Genomic DNA, 16,069 nt, shown 5'->3' on the forward strand with positions numbered 1-16,069 from the left:
GAGAACCACTGCTGTAGCTTTTTATTCATTGAGAAGCCAACGAAAATATCCCAGTGCTTTCTGTTATCTGCCTGACTTTAATGATGATTGGAAAGGACTGTCAAGGCTATTGTGAAACTTCATTTTAAATAAGTGGTCATCAGGCACAGACCTAGTGAAGGTCATTATGGAACAGATGCAGCCCACTGGGAGTTGTGTCCTCTCAGGTCCCACTCAGCTTCTTACATGGCCAGAGAAGAGCATGGAAAGGTTTATCTGTGAACACACTCCTGGGACTCACAAAGGTGAATGGCTTAGTTGTGCTGTGCACACGTGCCACGCAGTGATCGTGTTTGTTTACGACCAAGGTGGACGTGGGAGTGGTGCGCTTCACGCCCCTGGTGCACCCCAAGATAGAGCAGCCGTTCAAGCTGGTGGAGAAGGTCGTTCAGAATGCGTTTCAGTTCCGGAGGAAGTACTGCCACCGCGGGCTTGGGTAAGCGTGGCCCTCCCATCCGGTCTTACTATTCCTAAAGCGCCCGATTCTTGCTCTCTCATAAGCTCGAGTCCCGTGACACGCAAACGTGGCTGCCTTGGTTTGCCTCTGAGGCCGCTTACAGGCCTGTGCACTGACTGTTGTGGGCCTAATGCTGACCCAGTCCCAGGAAGGTGGTAGGTTCTCTCAATGGGACAGACAGACAGACCATGGCTTTGCCGTGCTCTTCGCACCACGTGAAGAACTAGGAAGCAGATGGAACTTCTGAGCAGCCCAGACAGAGTGGCAGTCTCCTTGCCACGCTCACACCTGGGGAGCTCAGTTCTCTGCTTGCTGCTCCACACAGGAGACGAGACACTGCGTCCTAATCTAGAGTCTGCATTCCTCAGGGGGTCTGCAGTGACCCCAGCAAGGGCCAGTATAGTCTAGGAAGGCTGGGAGGTGTATTTTATAAAGACTTCCACCTCACATAGGCAGCGCTGGCTGTTGAAAGGGACTCGGCTTCATGGGCACACGTCTCATTTTCCAGGATCTTGTCACGAGGCTCCATTTTACTTTTCTCCTTTTGTGGTCATGGGCGGCATCCCTGTAGCACATGGAACTACTTCACATACTGCCAGGCGGGCATCCCACAAAACCTCTTTTCTGATGGCAGTTTTAACTCTCAGCCTGCTGTGTGCTGGCGCAGGTGGGACTCTCACAGCTGACCCTGAGAGCCCTGCCTCGCAGCCAGCAAGATCGCAAAAGGTACATCCTGCTTTTAGATATCCTGGAGTTGGTCTGAGCCTAAAGCTGGCCCTACTGTTGCCAAGGCAACCCCCCAGCTAAGTGATGGGCCCCATTCATTTCAGTGTCCTCTATTGATGTGGACAAATACTGTGACCTGCTTTGGCTTGTTGTGTCCTTAAATCACACACCACACCACACCACAGTGGTCCCAGATGTTAGAGTCACCATCAGGCTCTCCTGCCATGAAGCTGAACTCAGTGATCGAGGTCACCTCACCTGAAAGTGTGGGGACATGCAGCTCCTGTTGAGGACACGAGGCCACCACTGGCTTTGATGCCTCCCAAGCCATCGGGATGAGCTCTGTAGACAGAGGGCTGAGAGACGAAAATGAGGCCCAGGCCCTCCTCCCTCAGCATTTCAAGCAGTTGGTTTCATTCTTTTAAAATAGTGACTCCATTTGGTTGAATGCAATTTAAAATACTTTGAAACACTTAAAAGGTACTTCAAAAATACCTTGAAGGGGGGAGGTAACCATTTTCACATTAACTGTGTTCTGGATTTGTAGAACAGTCACCGTCTTGGGGATGAAGTTAAATTCAGATTATAATCAAAACTGGAGATTTGGTACCTAGGGATACGGACAACTTCCATCAGTATTTGAGGCAAATCAGAACATACTTCTGCAAGAATGCAACCAAGCAGATGTGACGTGTGCTAAGCTAGCTTTGGAAACTTTATTTTGGACACACCTGCCTTTGAAGGCAGAGTGCATCTACCTCTGGTGGGTCATACCTCTTGTAACCCAAGAGGCTCCAGTGGCCTCTGCCCCTCCCTCAAGGTGGCAGTTGTCAGGAACCCTGTCATTTTCAAGAGTAGGAGACATCATGATTTTAAGTAAAATGTAAGTAAGCGTCTGATTTCCCCCTTCCCCTCAGAATGCTGTTCCCCACAGCTCAGCGCCTGGAGAGCACTGGAAGGCTGCTGCGGTCGGCAGACATCGACCCCACTCTTCGTCCCACCCAGCTCTCCGTCCTGCACTTCAAGAACCTCTGTGATGTGTACAGAAAAATGTGCGATGAAGACCCCCAGCTCTTTGCTTATAATTTCCGAGAAGAACTTGGGAAAAGTCGAAGCAAAAATCAGAACAAAGACAGTGACAGGGAGCACTGTGGACTCTAGTCAGGCTCTCAGCCCAGCAGGTGGCCACCTCATGTGCTTGTCTTCACAGAATGACAGTAAAATGCCAGTGATCACATGACATGTTCCTTTTACTGTACAACTTGGTAAAGAAAATAAATATCAAGATACAGTACCAGCTTTCTTTTAATATATACTGCATAGATATGACATGTTTAGTATAAACAGCATCTATTACAACCTTACAAAAATGAAATATTTGCACATTGTGCCCCTAAACCACATTAAAATAACTTAGATTTGCTTTAAATAAAGCAAAAACTAACAGCTCAAATAAAATGCCCAGAGGCTTGGGGGGGGCGGGGGGAAAGACCCCTTTAAAGCTATTAATCACAACTTCCCCAACCTTACTTTTTCCACATAACTTAAAATAAAAATTTCATTCTAATTATTTTAAGGATTCTAAATCATTTTGATGCCTGCTCAAAAGGGATATAAACTAATTTACAGATTCTGACCAGTTTAATCTGGTTTTCTGGTCCAAAATAAATTAAAATAACTTAAATCTTTACAATGATTTTGTGGGGAAATATATACTGCACAAAACCTAGTAATGGTCTTTCTGCAATTTCCACTTCATGAATCTAAAAGTCAAGGATCAGTGTCGCCACATTTGGATCCAACCGCACTACGACTTTCCGTGGCTTTCTGTTCCATAAAAACACTCCTCGTTGACAACCGAAGTCAAGCTCTGGACGCTGAATTCTCGCTCTAGAACCAAATTCAGATCAATGTTGGCATTTTCAGGTTGACTGTCAAGGGACTGGTGACGAGTCTGCGCCTTGAGCAGAGTCCCTCTGTCCCTCTTGGTGCTGTTTGCTTTTCGTTTAATGGGGCAGAAGTGGGCCCGGACCAGCTTGGGCTGCTCTCCTCTCTTCGGGCCCTCACCTGCCCCGGTGCCCGGTGGCTGCTCAGCCAAGAGTGGGTCAGGATCCTCGGAGATTCTCAGTCTCTGGAACTGAATTTCAATGTCCTTGGTAGGGCTGCCCTGGTTCAGAGCCTGGTGGCAGTCCTCGTCTTCGTCGCTCAGAATGTCACTCTCTTTGATGAGACTGTCTGGAAACTCCTCTGGGCCAGTGTGGGGGTCCCTCCCAGGAGCCGCGCTCTGACAGTCCTGCTTGCTCTCAGCCGGACTCTGGGCGGGGCAGCCGCTGCTCTGGGTGCCGCTGCTCAGGCTGCACTCATCTGAGTCTAGAGAGCGGCCCTTGCTGGACTCACTGGGCCACTCGCTGCTGGCGGAGGTCCTGAGGACTTTCAAAGACCTGGACGAGGCTGCAATGAGAAAAGCACATTTCTCTCCCTTTGTGACCCAGAGATTGCAGTGTGCAGTTTGTGACTTGTGGGGTTCAAGATTTAACATCTTAATTACTGAAGCTTTTATTCTCTCATTTGAAATCTGTTACCATCTATCCTGGCATTGAGACAGAAACATGTAAATCTTGCAAGCATAGAAATTATTTATGTTCATCTGAAATTTTAAGTTGGGGGAAGTGAGCATTTTTCGACTACAAGAGCTTCATTACTTAGATAAAACAAACTGTAAACTATTATGGGGCTAGAACTGTTGTAAATTGAAAAGTTAATCACTAATAAAATCTAGGTTCCATTCTATGTAATCTGATAATCAAGATTACACTTTCTTGTTTATTTCTCTTGCTCAGTTTAAAACAGAAATATGTTTTTATCTTTCCTAAGAACTCTCTGTTGGAATTTCTAAGCAACTTTCAGAGAGCATTCTGCATAATGAATCTGTTTCATTCTGTTCTCTTGGGTTGATGGGGAAAGCAGCTTGCAGTTGAAGTGTTTCCACAGACATTAGCTGCATATTATTTATTGATGGCCAGAGCTTATTTTGACAATAGAGAAAACACACAATCTAAAGAGGTCAAACTACAACTGAAAAAGATGTTTTTCGTTTTATAAAATGTATAATAACAAAAACAAAAGGTGGAACGAGACAGAAGGTTCTGAAGACTGATGCTAAAATTTTGGAAACAAAGTTTAAGAGCAGAATCTGGAGTGACTGCCTTCTGACTTATTGATTGGGTAGAACAAAATATCAGGTTTCCCTCCAGATGCCTAGTGCTGTTCTGAACCCCGGGATGGGCAGTGAGCCGAACAGTCCTGGGCTCGTGAACATCTTGGTGGAAGAGATGTGTGGCAAATCAGGAACCCTGGGAGCTGGTGGTGGATGCACTGCCTGAGAGGCTGGCTGGAGCTGGAGTCATGTTGGGTCCCTCAAGGAAGTGAAGCTTCCCCTGAGCATCGACAGTGTGACCCAGAGCCAGATGACAGAGCATACACCCCTCACTACGAAGTGACAGACAGCTGGCAAAATTCTCACCTAATTTTGCTGACACTGGAACGCGGTTCTTCAGCGGGACCAGGCGATCCTTGCCTGTCTTCTCGAGAGGTAGCTCACATTTGATGTGACGCCTGAAGTTTTCCCGCAGAATAGAGCGGATCACCTTCACGATGCTGGTTTTGCTCTCACTGTCACTGGGGGGGCGAGGACATAGCAGTGGTGTGCAGGGTCCCCAGGGTTCACCCGGGCCCTGGGTGCTCCTCTGGGCACTGCCTTTGTCAGCCATGCCTTTCCTTCAGCATCCAGGTTCGACTGGCTTGACTGCCACCCTGTCTGCCTGGTTGTCCCCACTTATGATCTCCCTGAGGCTTCGGTACGTACCCTTGATCAAGGTGTCCTTCCACTGGGCCTTCAGTGGCTCTTTGGGGGGGGTGGGCGTGACCCTAATGCCATCAAAACTCAGGTGGGCACTAAAACTCCACTTTCTAGGAGATGATTCTGTCAGATTTCCCTGGTTTAGATTTTTGGAAGTCAGAAATACCTGCAGCACAACTGGAAAATGGTTTCTGGCCGTCCTTCGATTTCTGACTTTGTATGGATCAGCTCCCACAAGGAGTTGTTTTCTGTCCCTGTGTAAAAAGAAATGGAAACAAGAGTCTACAACTGCCGTGTGCCATGACTAAGAACACTTGTGAAGCTCACCACTCAAGACTGTAAAAGTCAAAGTGCCAGTCATGACTCATCATTTTCTTCTGTGCCTCTGTGTGTGTGTGATTTTGATGAATAATCACAAAAAATGGTATGCTTACTGCTTACAGTCTGCATTTCCTGCTGAAGTTTCCAGCTTTCCCAGCCTGCCTTTCCATCACTCCAGGAAAAAGGCCTTTAACATGCACCCTATTCTTGACCCTCTGGCATTTCGGAAGAAGGTGCTCGGCCCTTGAGGTACAGGCCGGCCTCCTGGGCAGTCATGTCCTGAGAAACCCAAGAGCCTCTGACAGACTGAACGGGACCGGCACTTCACTGCACAGCCCAGCCTGTGGCCCTCTGTCACCTGAAGCACTGCCACCAACACATAGTTACTCTGGAAGGGTCTCTGAACATTTTGGGCCAAAGATTTTTTTCATTTTAGGATAATCAAGAATGTTAGGCTAAAAGAGAAACATTGAAAACTTCATCATGAAAATACGGAAGCAATGAGGAGGGTCATTTGTCAGAGAAAACCATCCACTGGTATCTGGTTTCTCCAAAAGTTTGTTGAGAAATAGCAAAACAACCTCTTGTCCTTGTATCCCTTACCTATAAAAGAAGACACCACTGGGGACGTGGCTCAGTGGCAGAGCTCTTGCCTAGCATGCCTGAGGCCCTGGTTCAATCCTCAGTACCACAAGAAAGAACAAAGACACAGAACTGTACCCCCAGATCCTGTGGTTTGGAAGCTCCCCCCAAAGACCCATGTGCTGATGGCCTGTTTGCCAGTCTGTGGTGCCACTGGGAGGTGTGGGCACCTGTAAAAGTGGGCCCCAGTGGGACATCAGCCCGGCGGCCATGAGGTGAGGCCTCTCCTCCCGCCAGGAGTGTGGTACCACACGACCTAGAGCAGGCACCTCCCAAACAGCCAACATGAATCTTCCTGATGGCTGGCCCAGCTGTCCTGTCACAGAAACAGCAGGCACGCCCCAGGCTCCTGCCACTGCACTCCACAGCTCATTCCTGACCCTGCACTGCGCAGACCACTTACCTGCTGAGTTCCCCAGCCTCACTTGAAGCGCGGATATGGGAATCAGCCAGCGGAATTTGAACGGGTCCAGGTCAGCAGAGCTGTGCGCGGGCCGGGAATTCGAAGGCTGCAAGAAGAAGCCACAGGAGGGAGGGTTAAGCAGCTCTCCCCGGCAGTAGGTGTGCAGGGTCCCTCTGCAGGCTGAGCGCCAGTGTGCCAGGCCCGGGACGCAGAAGAAATCGGGAACGTGTCTGGTTCTCAGGCACCTCACAGGTGGGGGCCCAGGTTCCAGGTCTCCGACGGGAGCCACAGCTAGCCCTGTGCACCTGCTGCTGCTGCCGAGGGCCGAGTTCTGATCTGGGGCCTGTGGGAGCCTGTGTTTGGAGTCAAGGTAAAGGGTATTTAAAACAAGTTACCCAGACTCCAGTACCTGTGGAACAAGCTCGGGCCATTTTCAGGGATACAGAAGTTGATTTTCCACATAGGCCCCCACATGGGTATCTTCTACATTTTTCAAGCTGACATCTGTAGGGAGACTTGGAAATGCCCTGAGTACCCAATTTCATTAATTCCCCTCGGAATAAGTCCCATCAGTTCAGCGTGGTAGGGAGGGAGCTGTGGAGAGGTAGCTTTAAGTAAAAGTGATTCTTGTCTTACCAGTTTCTTTTTTAATTTGCAGTTTTCTTTATAAACCAGTATGACTGCTCTCTTAAAAACTAAAAGGAAAAGAGAAAGAGAAGTCATTATGATATAGACTCTTCACAGTTAAATGGCTGCTGAATGTTTTACTAGAACAAAGCTCTTCAAGCTTGGTCTAAGATCCCGCTGTGATCCCAACACCTGGGTGAGTAAATGGTGCTGCCTCTGGGTATCCTGCCTGCAGGGTCTTGCTTTAAAAGCCTGGCGCCGCTTACCTGCCTGGTTTAAGTGGAGGCTGAGGGCGTGGTGTTTATCTCAGTGGCCCTACACTCTCTACGCTTGTTCTCCTGACTCTCAGAAGTAAGAGATTTTGAAGTGCAGCAAGCTTGTAAGATAGCAGGATTCAAAACAGCCTTGGGAGATCTGTTCCCATAACTCTTGGTCAGAGCTGTGCAGCACAAGGCAAGGTCTTCACGAAGGGCCAGAGGTGGCTGTGCCAAGACACCAGCAGTTCTAGCTCCTGGAAATCAGCACTTGGCCAGCTGGGTAGGGCTGGTCCAGTTCTTCCTTCTACTTGTCTCTTGAGAGTTTACATTCTTTTTCTTTTTAAAAAATGTTTTTAGTTATAGATGGACAATAGTACCTTTATTTCATTTATTTATTTTTACGTGATGCTGAGGATTGAACCCAGTGCCTCACACATGCCAGGCAAGTGCTCTACCACGGAGCTACAACCCCACCCCCAGTTTACATTCTTTCTAATGGAATACTAACCAAATACCGTGAGCTCAAGGTCCTTTCTGGCTTTTCCTAGAGACAAGAACGGATTCAGCCAGGAAACTGTAGAGTGCATCAGAAGTTCCCCCATGGAAAGTTCTGTTACCTAGATTGTAAAAACAGGAAATAAAGATGTGGAAACCCCAGAGGTTTATAGATATATGATCATTTGCTTAAAGGCAAGTACACTGATTTTTATGGTCCCAGTAATACCAGGTATTAAACAGGTTTTATAATGTGAACTAAGCATCAAACTGTTGATAGGTAGTATGAAGGTATGCCTCACTGCACACTGTGGATGTGACGGGACGTGAGAGGGGCCTCATGAGCTACTATATCTAGTATATTTACCATCTCTGATCCTTAGACTGCATTAGACTTCTTGATTAAAAAAAAAAAAAGAAGTACCAACACTGAAACTAACCATAATAAAAAAATTAAACTCTGGTTCTTTTCTGTTCTTGCCATTCTTTACTCAAACTATATTGCCTCTTGTATGTAGGCTTTAAAGCACAAGGTTCTAAATTTAGCAATCACACACACAAAAAAGAAAAATGTAGAAAATGTCAAATCCCACTTGGACTGGCTTAAGTAAGCAGGTAACCACTAATATGTGATGCTCAAAAGAGACAACTTTTAAAAGGGAGAAACCCTTGATTCTCTCTGCAGGCTGCTCCCCTCCTTCCTTCATTCTCCCCTCCCAGCCCAAGAACCTCCTCTCTCTTCTAGCCCTTGGGACTGGCAGACTTCTTTCCCAGGAGTAGGGACATGAGCCCAGTGAAGCTATTTCCTTGTAGTCTTTTGTACAATGCTAACATGTCACTAGATTATGTTTTAAGACCAATGTAGTGAATTTTCACATTAAAATTGAAAATGAATTTTAGGCCTTTCTCCCTGGGGAGAATGCTATCAGGGTAGCTTGTCTGGAAGGTCACCTAAGCCCCATCCTCTCAGGCACAGGGCCTCTCTGAGTCCAGAGTACAACAGACCTCCTTCTCTGGACCACTCTGGTCTGCAACTAGCTGGTCAAACACGGTCCCGTAGTCCTCATAGATCTTCTGCATCTCATTGATGTGACTTGCCACCTTTTCCATTGCCTTTAGTGCTTCTGCAAAATACAAAATCATGTGCATTATTTTTGTTTGCTTTAAATCTGTCCAACAGCAGTGATGAAGGAACTCGAGAAGAGAGCCATCCAAGGCCAGTTCCCAGCACCAGCAGCATGGGTTAAGTGCCCCCCGGGTCCCTGTAGTCTAGTCCTCTCAGTGAGCAGCTAGATCCCTCCACCTACTAAAGCAGCAGCTGACACTCAGCACTTCCTGCTAGGCACGCGTCACGAGTGATGCATGTGAATCAGCTCATCCTCACCATAAAACGAGGGCTGTAACCAACTTCATTTTACAGAAGAGAAAACTGAGATGCAGCGTGCTTTGCCAGATTCTGGATAAAAACAAGGGGTGGAGTCAGAATTCAACCCAGTCCTGGCAGGCCTCAGGGCACCTGCTCTCGAAGTCGGCCTCTCTTCCAGGGCCACTTGCTGGATTGGAGTCCAGGATTTAATTACCAGTTACAGACATCTTTGTAAAGGCCTTGCTGCCAGAGCAGTTATTTGCATTGATACATGGTGTTTATCACTTTGTATGAGGACACATGAGGGACAAAATGATTCTGTTAAAGTCAAAAAGCAAAATTCCAAGTCACCTCAAAATAAGTATTTTAACACTTTGTTCTCCCGATTCAGCATTTTCATTCTCTGCCAGGAGGGAGGTTTGGAAGGAAGTTATTAACAGACTTTTTAAAGGTCATTGTAATGCAAAACAGACTCTTTGTACTGTATCTGAATACTAATCATAATTTGTATATTTACTTGTAGAATTTAACTTTCATAAAAGTGATTTCCGTCTTCATTGCTTATGACTCCAAAGTATGCTTATCATGGACAAACAAGTTAAATTATACTCTTTCAGTGCTTATTACTCACTACTGCTAACCTTTATTAACACATCTATTTTCCTCCCCAGGAATTTTATGATGTGGCTTAACTTGACATCCTAGTTTTGACATGTGGAGAATAAGTCACTACTTCTGTCCTGTACAAATGAAGCATCTTTCTAAGGGATCCACTACCCTGTGTTTTGTCCAATAGTATCTCAAGCCAGTAATTTCAGAGGCTACAGATGCTACATCAGCCTGGACTTCGAAGCCGTCTGCCAGTGAGCACTTGGTTGCCAGCTCCGCTCTGCTCAGAGATGTCCACAAGGTGGCGCCTCCCCCAGCACACGGATCAGCAGCTCCAGGGCAGCCAGGTGGTAGGAGGCCTGACTTCTGTTCTAGCAGCCCAGTGTACCAGCCAAGTGACTCAGGCAGTTTACTTCAACTCACCTTCTTTCAAAGATTTAGATTGAATCATTCCTCCAGAGGAGTCTGGAGCTTCTGCAGGGCGATGATTTTAGCAAAGGGTTCTGTGCATTCTAAAGGGATGGCCACATCAAGCTGCCTTCACATAGGAAAGCTGCAACCAAGAGCAGTCGCAGCAGTGACAGGTGATTCAGACTCACGCCGCGGTCCTCGCAGCTCACCTGTCAGGTGGTAGTGCTCCTCGCTCTCGTGGTCGGTCAGGGACACGAGCTCCCTGAGCAGCAGAGGGTACTTGAGCACTCTCTGAACGGGCTTGATGAGGTAGGACTCCAGGGTGGAGGAGTGCTGCTTGGTGGGATTCCGCGCATCCAGGAAGGCCTTGAAGGCCGTATCGGTTTTAGCTGCAAGCAACGGGGGAAGACCCTTAGAAGAGCTTGGAGGGGTCGGTTAGATCATCTGTCCTTTGCCTCATAACAGAGTTTTAGACCCACTTCTGTAGTCCTAATGCCATCCTTTAATAACAACCCAAGCACACCAGGCACCCTGGAATCGACCTGGGATTCAGCCTCGCAGCTCTGATGAGTCCCTGAGCAGAGGAGGCTTACAGGGAAGGCAGAGGAGTACAGACCCGCACCAGGAGGCCTGCCAAGTCAGAATGCGTGTCTGGCCCTAGGCGCGCGCTCCCTGCACACTCCCGGAAGCTGTCACAGGTGCCTGGAAAGCGAGTTTCCAACAGTTCATAGGACCGCTGGCCAGACCCTTGGCTGCACCCCACATGCGACTCAGACGGCGACACAGCCAGTGCTGCCTCCACCCGCCTCGCTCCACGGCCCTCCCCACTGCCATTTTTCCTTTGAAATAAGCTGATGAGCCCTCCTCCTCCAGGACCCCAAGCGGCCTAACCTCGCAGCAGGGCCACAGCACCTCTCCACTGGCCTTGGCCTTGAGGAGTGCCAGTGGGTACACCAGCTGCCACTCTAGATTCCACCAGGTGGCCTCAGCTGGCCAGCCGTTTGGAATGCAACCCGTCCAAATGAGGGCATGTCCTTATTTGGGGTTCCGTGACAGGGGCAAAATCTGTAGCATCTGGGAGCCAGGGCCACTGTGCACAGGATTTCCAGTCAAGCCAGTGGTGAGGTGATCCTCATCTTTATGGCAGAGGAGGAGCTGGCTCTGCGTGTTTTTATCTTTCTACAGACTCAGAAGATGATGTTTGGAGGAGGAAATACCAGTGGAGACAGACCTCTGTTTCAAGCCACTGGAGACAGTGGACTCTGGCCAGTTTTATGAATTTTAAGTGCCCCAAGACGCCTCTGTTAAACTGGGGACGTCTGACTGTGCAGCTCTGCATTTAACCACACGCAAAAGCTGCGCCCGTGGATGTGGTTCGACACGGTGTCAGGAGAAGCCTCTCCATGTCCTCCAGGACAGCGTGCAGGGAAGGGCCCCCTCCAGGAAAGAGCTCTTCCCAGCGCTACCAGAGAGACTTCAGGAGTTCACACGTCCTGTGGGTTGGGGGAGTTTGTCGTGGCTCCTCCATCTTAAGAAGGTTAACAGCAAAAAAGGACTCAGCGTGCTTTTCTTCCCACCCCACCCAAGACGTATGGTGGCAGGTTTTGAAAGGGTGATATGCGGTAAGAAAAGCATCCATGGAATCCACCCTCAGTGCCGCCTGGCAAAGCAGCTTCTCCGCTCTCAGGCGCGTGCTCGGTGCTGCCGGCACACCAAAATAAAGCGAAAACTGCCCCCATAACTTCTGACACTTTCAAGGTCAAGAAAAGAACCAAATTCACTGAAATTGCATTTCTGTCTACTTGTTAAATACAAATTTATCCTTCATCAAAAGTTAAAAATACAAAAGAAAGCACACAACACATCTATAAAAGGCATGCGCCACTCACCACGCTCAAGAACCTTCTGTACTTTAATATGGTTGGCACAGAAGCCGCTGTACAATTTGAAGTGGTCTGCATAATAGAGGAAAGAGCCTCCAAGGGAAAACAGCAGTTTCTGGAAGGGGAGGAGGAGAGTCTAATCAGACTTGGTTTGCTGTGTGTGCAGGCTTCCGGCAGGGCAGGCCTGCCCCAGTGTCTGTCCTAGGTACCAAACCCCAGCGCCTCAGAAGTCTCCACTGACCTAAGCCCAGGACTGCTCCGCTCACTTGGTGGATGCACAGACCAGATTCCCCCCGTGGACCTTCAACCTGACGCAAAGGCTTCTGACACGTGCAAAGGACAGGTAGCAGAGTGCTAAGAACTGCACCTGACGAGGCGGGCCAGAGGATGTCTGGGCGGGGCAGACGCAACTTGGGACAAAGGATGCCGTCTCTGCTTCTGGCCCCCTTTCCACTGCCTCCTCTTCTTGTCCCTGGAGGGGCCTCCTGTCAACCATGGAGTTTACACTGACACCACAGAGAAGGCTCCAGAGGAGCATCTGAAACCTGTGCTGTCCACCCCAGGTTCCCAGGACCAAGAGAAGAATGAGGTGCAGGGCAGGTGCTCTTGCTTCAGAAGGAATCCTCCAGATACCCACCCGGAAAGGTGAGCGGAGCAGAGTGTGGGCCAGAGCCAGGGGGCTCGCAGAACTGGGGCTGCCCAGACTTCTGACTGGCAGAGCATTTACCTCAGGAGAAAAATTCATAGCCACCTTTTACCACCTGCCAGGGAGACAGTGTGACAAATGTGCAAAACTCATCCGGACTCAGGGGATGCAAGTCTTCTTGAAGAGAAATTTTGCACCATCCCCACCTATTTTTGCCTTAAATCCAAATCTGAAATACTCACTCTAAACTGTGAGGGGGTTTCCAGAACACTGAGGTCAGAGGAAGCAGAGATCCCGTCCTCCAGTGTCTCCAGAAACACCTTCTGAAACTCGAGCATCTCTGGCAAGCTTCCAAACAGTGACTCCATCTGTGTGAAGGTCAGGGTTGAAAAGAGGGGTCAGCCAGGACAAGCCAGAAGCCCACTCTCAGGCTCACCATCAGTCACAAGGAAGGTGCCCCCAAAGACCTGCGGAGGCAGCGAGTCTTTCCAGAAGAGAATATCCATAGGGATATCACTTACATGTACAGAGCATAGCTCCATCCCTTAAGATACCATATTTCATTGTCTTTCTAAGACAACTTTTTACATAGATGCAAAATTCTTGGCATTCAAATCAGGAAATAATGGAATTCAGCAGAAAAGAACTAATTTCTGTGGCTTAACATGGAAAGTGCATGTTCTGGAAAGTAATTTGGGAACATACGTCCTCCACTATAAAACTAACCTGACTAGCCCTCTGCCCTTGCTCTGTTATGGTTTAGATGTTCCCCAAAAGCCTCACGTGTGAGCCAGTGCAGGGTTTGGAGGAGAAATGGTTGGATTATAGCACTGACTTAATCAGAGAGTTAATTCCTATGGGAGTGACTGAGTGGTAGCTGGAGGCATGTGGGGTGTGGCTAGAAGTGGTTCATTGCGGTGGGGCTATGGGGCATATGTTTTATATCTGGAGAGCGGACTCTACTTTCTGATCATCACATGAGCTGCTTCCCTCCAACACACTCTTCTGCCATGATGATGTTCTACCTCACCAAGAGCTCAAAGGATTGGACCTCTGAAGCCTTGAGCCTTCTATGGACTAAGAACTGAAACCGTGAGCCCTCAAATAAACTTTTCTTTCCTAAAATTGTTCTTGTCAGATCTTTTAGTCACAGCAACAAAGAAGCTGACTACAACACTGTGTTCATGCAACAGAGACCACACGGGAATCTTCAGGAGACCCTAAGCCCAGGATGCTCTTTGGAATCAGTACCCAGAGCTCTGCAAGGTCTGCTCAAAGGGCCCACAGACACGAACCTGCCCATCAGCACACAGAGGGAAAGTGCGTTACTTACCTCATCTTGGGTTAGGAAAGTCTCATTCTGAAGTGGCTCCAAGTATAATTCAAAGAGGCAGCTCAGATCCTGAAAGAAGAGGAGTCTACTTAAACTTAAATCTCTAAAATACCCGAGAGATTCCAGCAGCCTGGCAGCAGCTCCAAAGGGTCTGTCAGGAAAGGTGAAGTGGGTCGTGTTGAAACTCTTGGCACAGAGAGTGGTTATTATTGCTCACCTAACGCAAAGCTCGTTAAACAACACTGTCATCAACTGGATTCCACGACCTTCCTCACAGCTTGATCACCTGTCCCCCAGGGAACTCCATGTTGACAAAACACGTGTCTCTAGGCCACTGCCACGGGACCCCTTCCCTGCAGGCAGGTAAGGCTGGGTGTTGCTGCCAGGGCTGACCACAGCCACTGGACATGCAGGTTCCTTCTCTGCACAGGGGTAGGGGGACAGCTCCAGCCTGGTGCTGGAGGGACAAGATCTGGGGAGCTCTTCAATTTTGGGGTTGACACATCAGCAGAATTTTAAACTCAAGGTAGGAGAAGAATCCTCAGAGCTTAGCAGTTAGAAAGTTTGAAATGTAAGCCACATTTGCCAGCGTGAACGGTGGAAGCTGACTGTATTTACGCAACCCTACAGATGAAGGGTGTTTCAATTTAATAATTGAAAGCTGAGACCAGGATATAATTGAGTGATAGAAAAGATTGCTCTCTGGTGTTTTTTTTATCCTGAAGAATTTTCAGCCCTGTAATACTAGACATAGTTGACTATAGTCAGCTACAGTTACTCCTTCATTTTACAAGGGAGAAATCAGAGCCAGAGAGCTTTGTCAAACCCAAAGTGCCCCTGAACCATCCGTCTGAGAGCAAGACCAGGCCTGTGTAGGATGGTGCTTCACAACAAAATCACGCCTGGCCTTCCTCCCTCACCAGAGGACAGTGGCCTGAGATGGGAGAAGCTGATGGATCCAATCCCAGGGAGCACACGGATGCTGATCATCTCCAGGAGCATGCAGGGGCCCAGGTTAGGGTAAAGAATGACAACAGGGACAATGACGTGCTAAATGTCAACAAGCACAGGAGTAGTGGGGGGCGAGCCACAGGAGGCACCAGGTGTGGTTATTTTGCAGATAGTAGCAGGCAGGGCAGCCACTGCTCTCCAGGCTAAGGCCGCCCAGGGGACTTACTGCACAGAAAGCAGGTCGCGCTGAGCTGAGGGGTGGCAGAGAGCTGCAGCACCTGGGGCCCTATGAAAACAAAGTGCAGGTTCCTGCAGAGAAGGGGGAGTCACCCCTCTTGACCCACAGCTTGAACCACGATCGTCTACCAGCTCACACGGGGATGACCTTCCCAGGGCAGCATGGGGTGTCAGGAAGAAGAAAACAGTGACACAAGGGACCAGACCCTACTCTTATCTCTGCCCATCAAGATTCCTTGACTCTTCTCCGGATGTCAGAAGGGCTCTTGAGTTCTCAGAGCTACCTGGAGATGAGCCTCCATGGATATAAAGGTCACCACTCCCGGGTGGTCCCTTCAGCTCTCCACACTTGGTGCAGCACCAGACAGAACGGAAAGCAGACGACCTCATGTCACTTTTCTTTCTCCCCTACAGACCAGAGGAAGGGCTCTGAGGAGCTTTCCTAGGCTACCTGTGATCAAGGCCTTTAAAGTCCAGGGCTGTAGCCTCAGAGGGACGGAAAGAATCAGCTCTGTCTTGGGGAGAAGGAAGGAAAGGCTGCATGGATGCCAGCTCGGCTCCTGGTCTCAGCCTGCAGAGCCAGAGGCCCATGAAGAGCATGGGGACCTAGGGAGCTGGAGGGATGTCCCAGGAGGAGCAGCCAGACTGGGGCAGAGCCAGGCTTGGGTTCTCAGCCACCACCTGTGCCACCCTGTTCCAGTAACGGACAAATGAAGTGAACTGATAATAGCTCCAGAGCTGAGCAAATACATAGAGTGAAGAAGTCCGCTTTCCCAGGGCCTGTGCTCATAAAGTGTTTCTCGGGGT

General features: G+C 48.8%; 2 protein-coding genes across 3 annotated transcripts in view; one reads left to right on the plus strand and one right to left on the minus strand.

Moving 5' to 3' along the window:
* Positions 1 to 4,079, plus strand: part of Tfb1m (transcription factor B1, mitochondrial) — a 46,681-nt gene extending 42,602 nt beyond the window's left edge. Inside the window, exons 6-7 of one of the 2 annotated variants that reach the window (XM_047557400.1) lie at positions 348 to 475; positions 2,140 to 4,075. In XM_047557400.1, coding sequence (XP_047413356.1) covers positions 348 to 475; positions 2,140 to 2,383 — 372 coding nt within the window. In that variant the 3' untranslated portion in view covers positions 2,384 to 4,075. Of the gene's footprint in view, positions 1 to 347; positions 476 to 2,139 lie in introns of both variants that reach the window. The other variant, XM_047557401.1, reaches the window with a different exon arrangement.
* Positions 2,510 to 16,069, minus strand: part of Tiam2 (TIAM Rac1 associated GEF 2) — a 218,392-nt gene continuing 204,832 nt past the window's right edge. Inside the window, 11 exon segments of the mRNA XM_047557396.1 lie at positions 2,510 to 3,673; positions 4,746 to 4,900; positions 5,248 to 5,335; positions 6,448 to 6,553; positions 7,084 to 7,142; positions 7,840 to 7,948; positions 8,832 to 8,950; positions 10,422 to 10,601; positions 12,102 to 12,210; positions 12,984 to 13,109; positions 14,075 to 14,143. Coding sequence (XP_047413352.1) covers positions 3,030 to 3,673; positions 4,746 to 4,900; positions 5,248 to 5,335; positions 6,448 to 6,553; positions 7,084 to 7,142; positions 7,840 to 7,948; positions 8,832 to 8,950; positions 10,422 to 10,601; positions 12,102 to 12,210; positions 12,984 to 13,109; positions 14,075 to 14,143 — 1,764 coding nt within the window. The 3' untranslated portion in view covers positions 2,510 to 3,029.

The sequence above is a fragment of the Sciurus carolinensis genome, chromosome 7 (assembly GCF_902686445.1).
Source record: "Sciurus carolinensis chromosome 7, mSciCar1.2, whole genome shotgun sequence".
Classification (NCBI taxonomy): domain Eukaryota; kingdom Metazoa; phylum Chordata; class Mammalia; order Rodentia; family Sciuridae; genus Sciurus; species Sciurus carolinensis.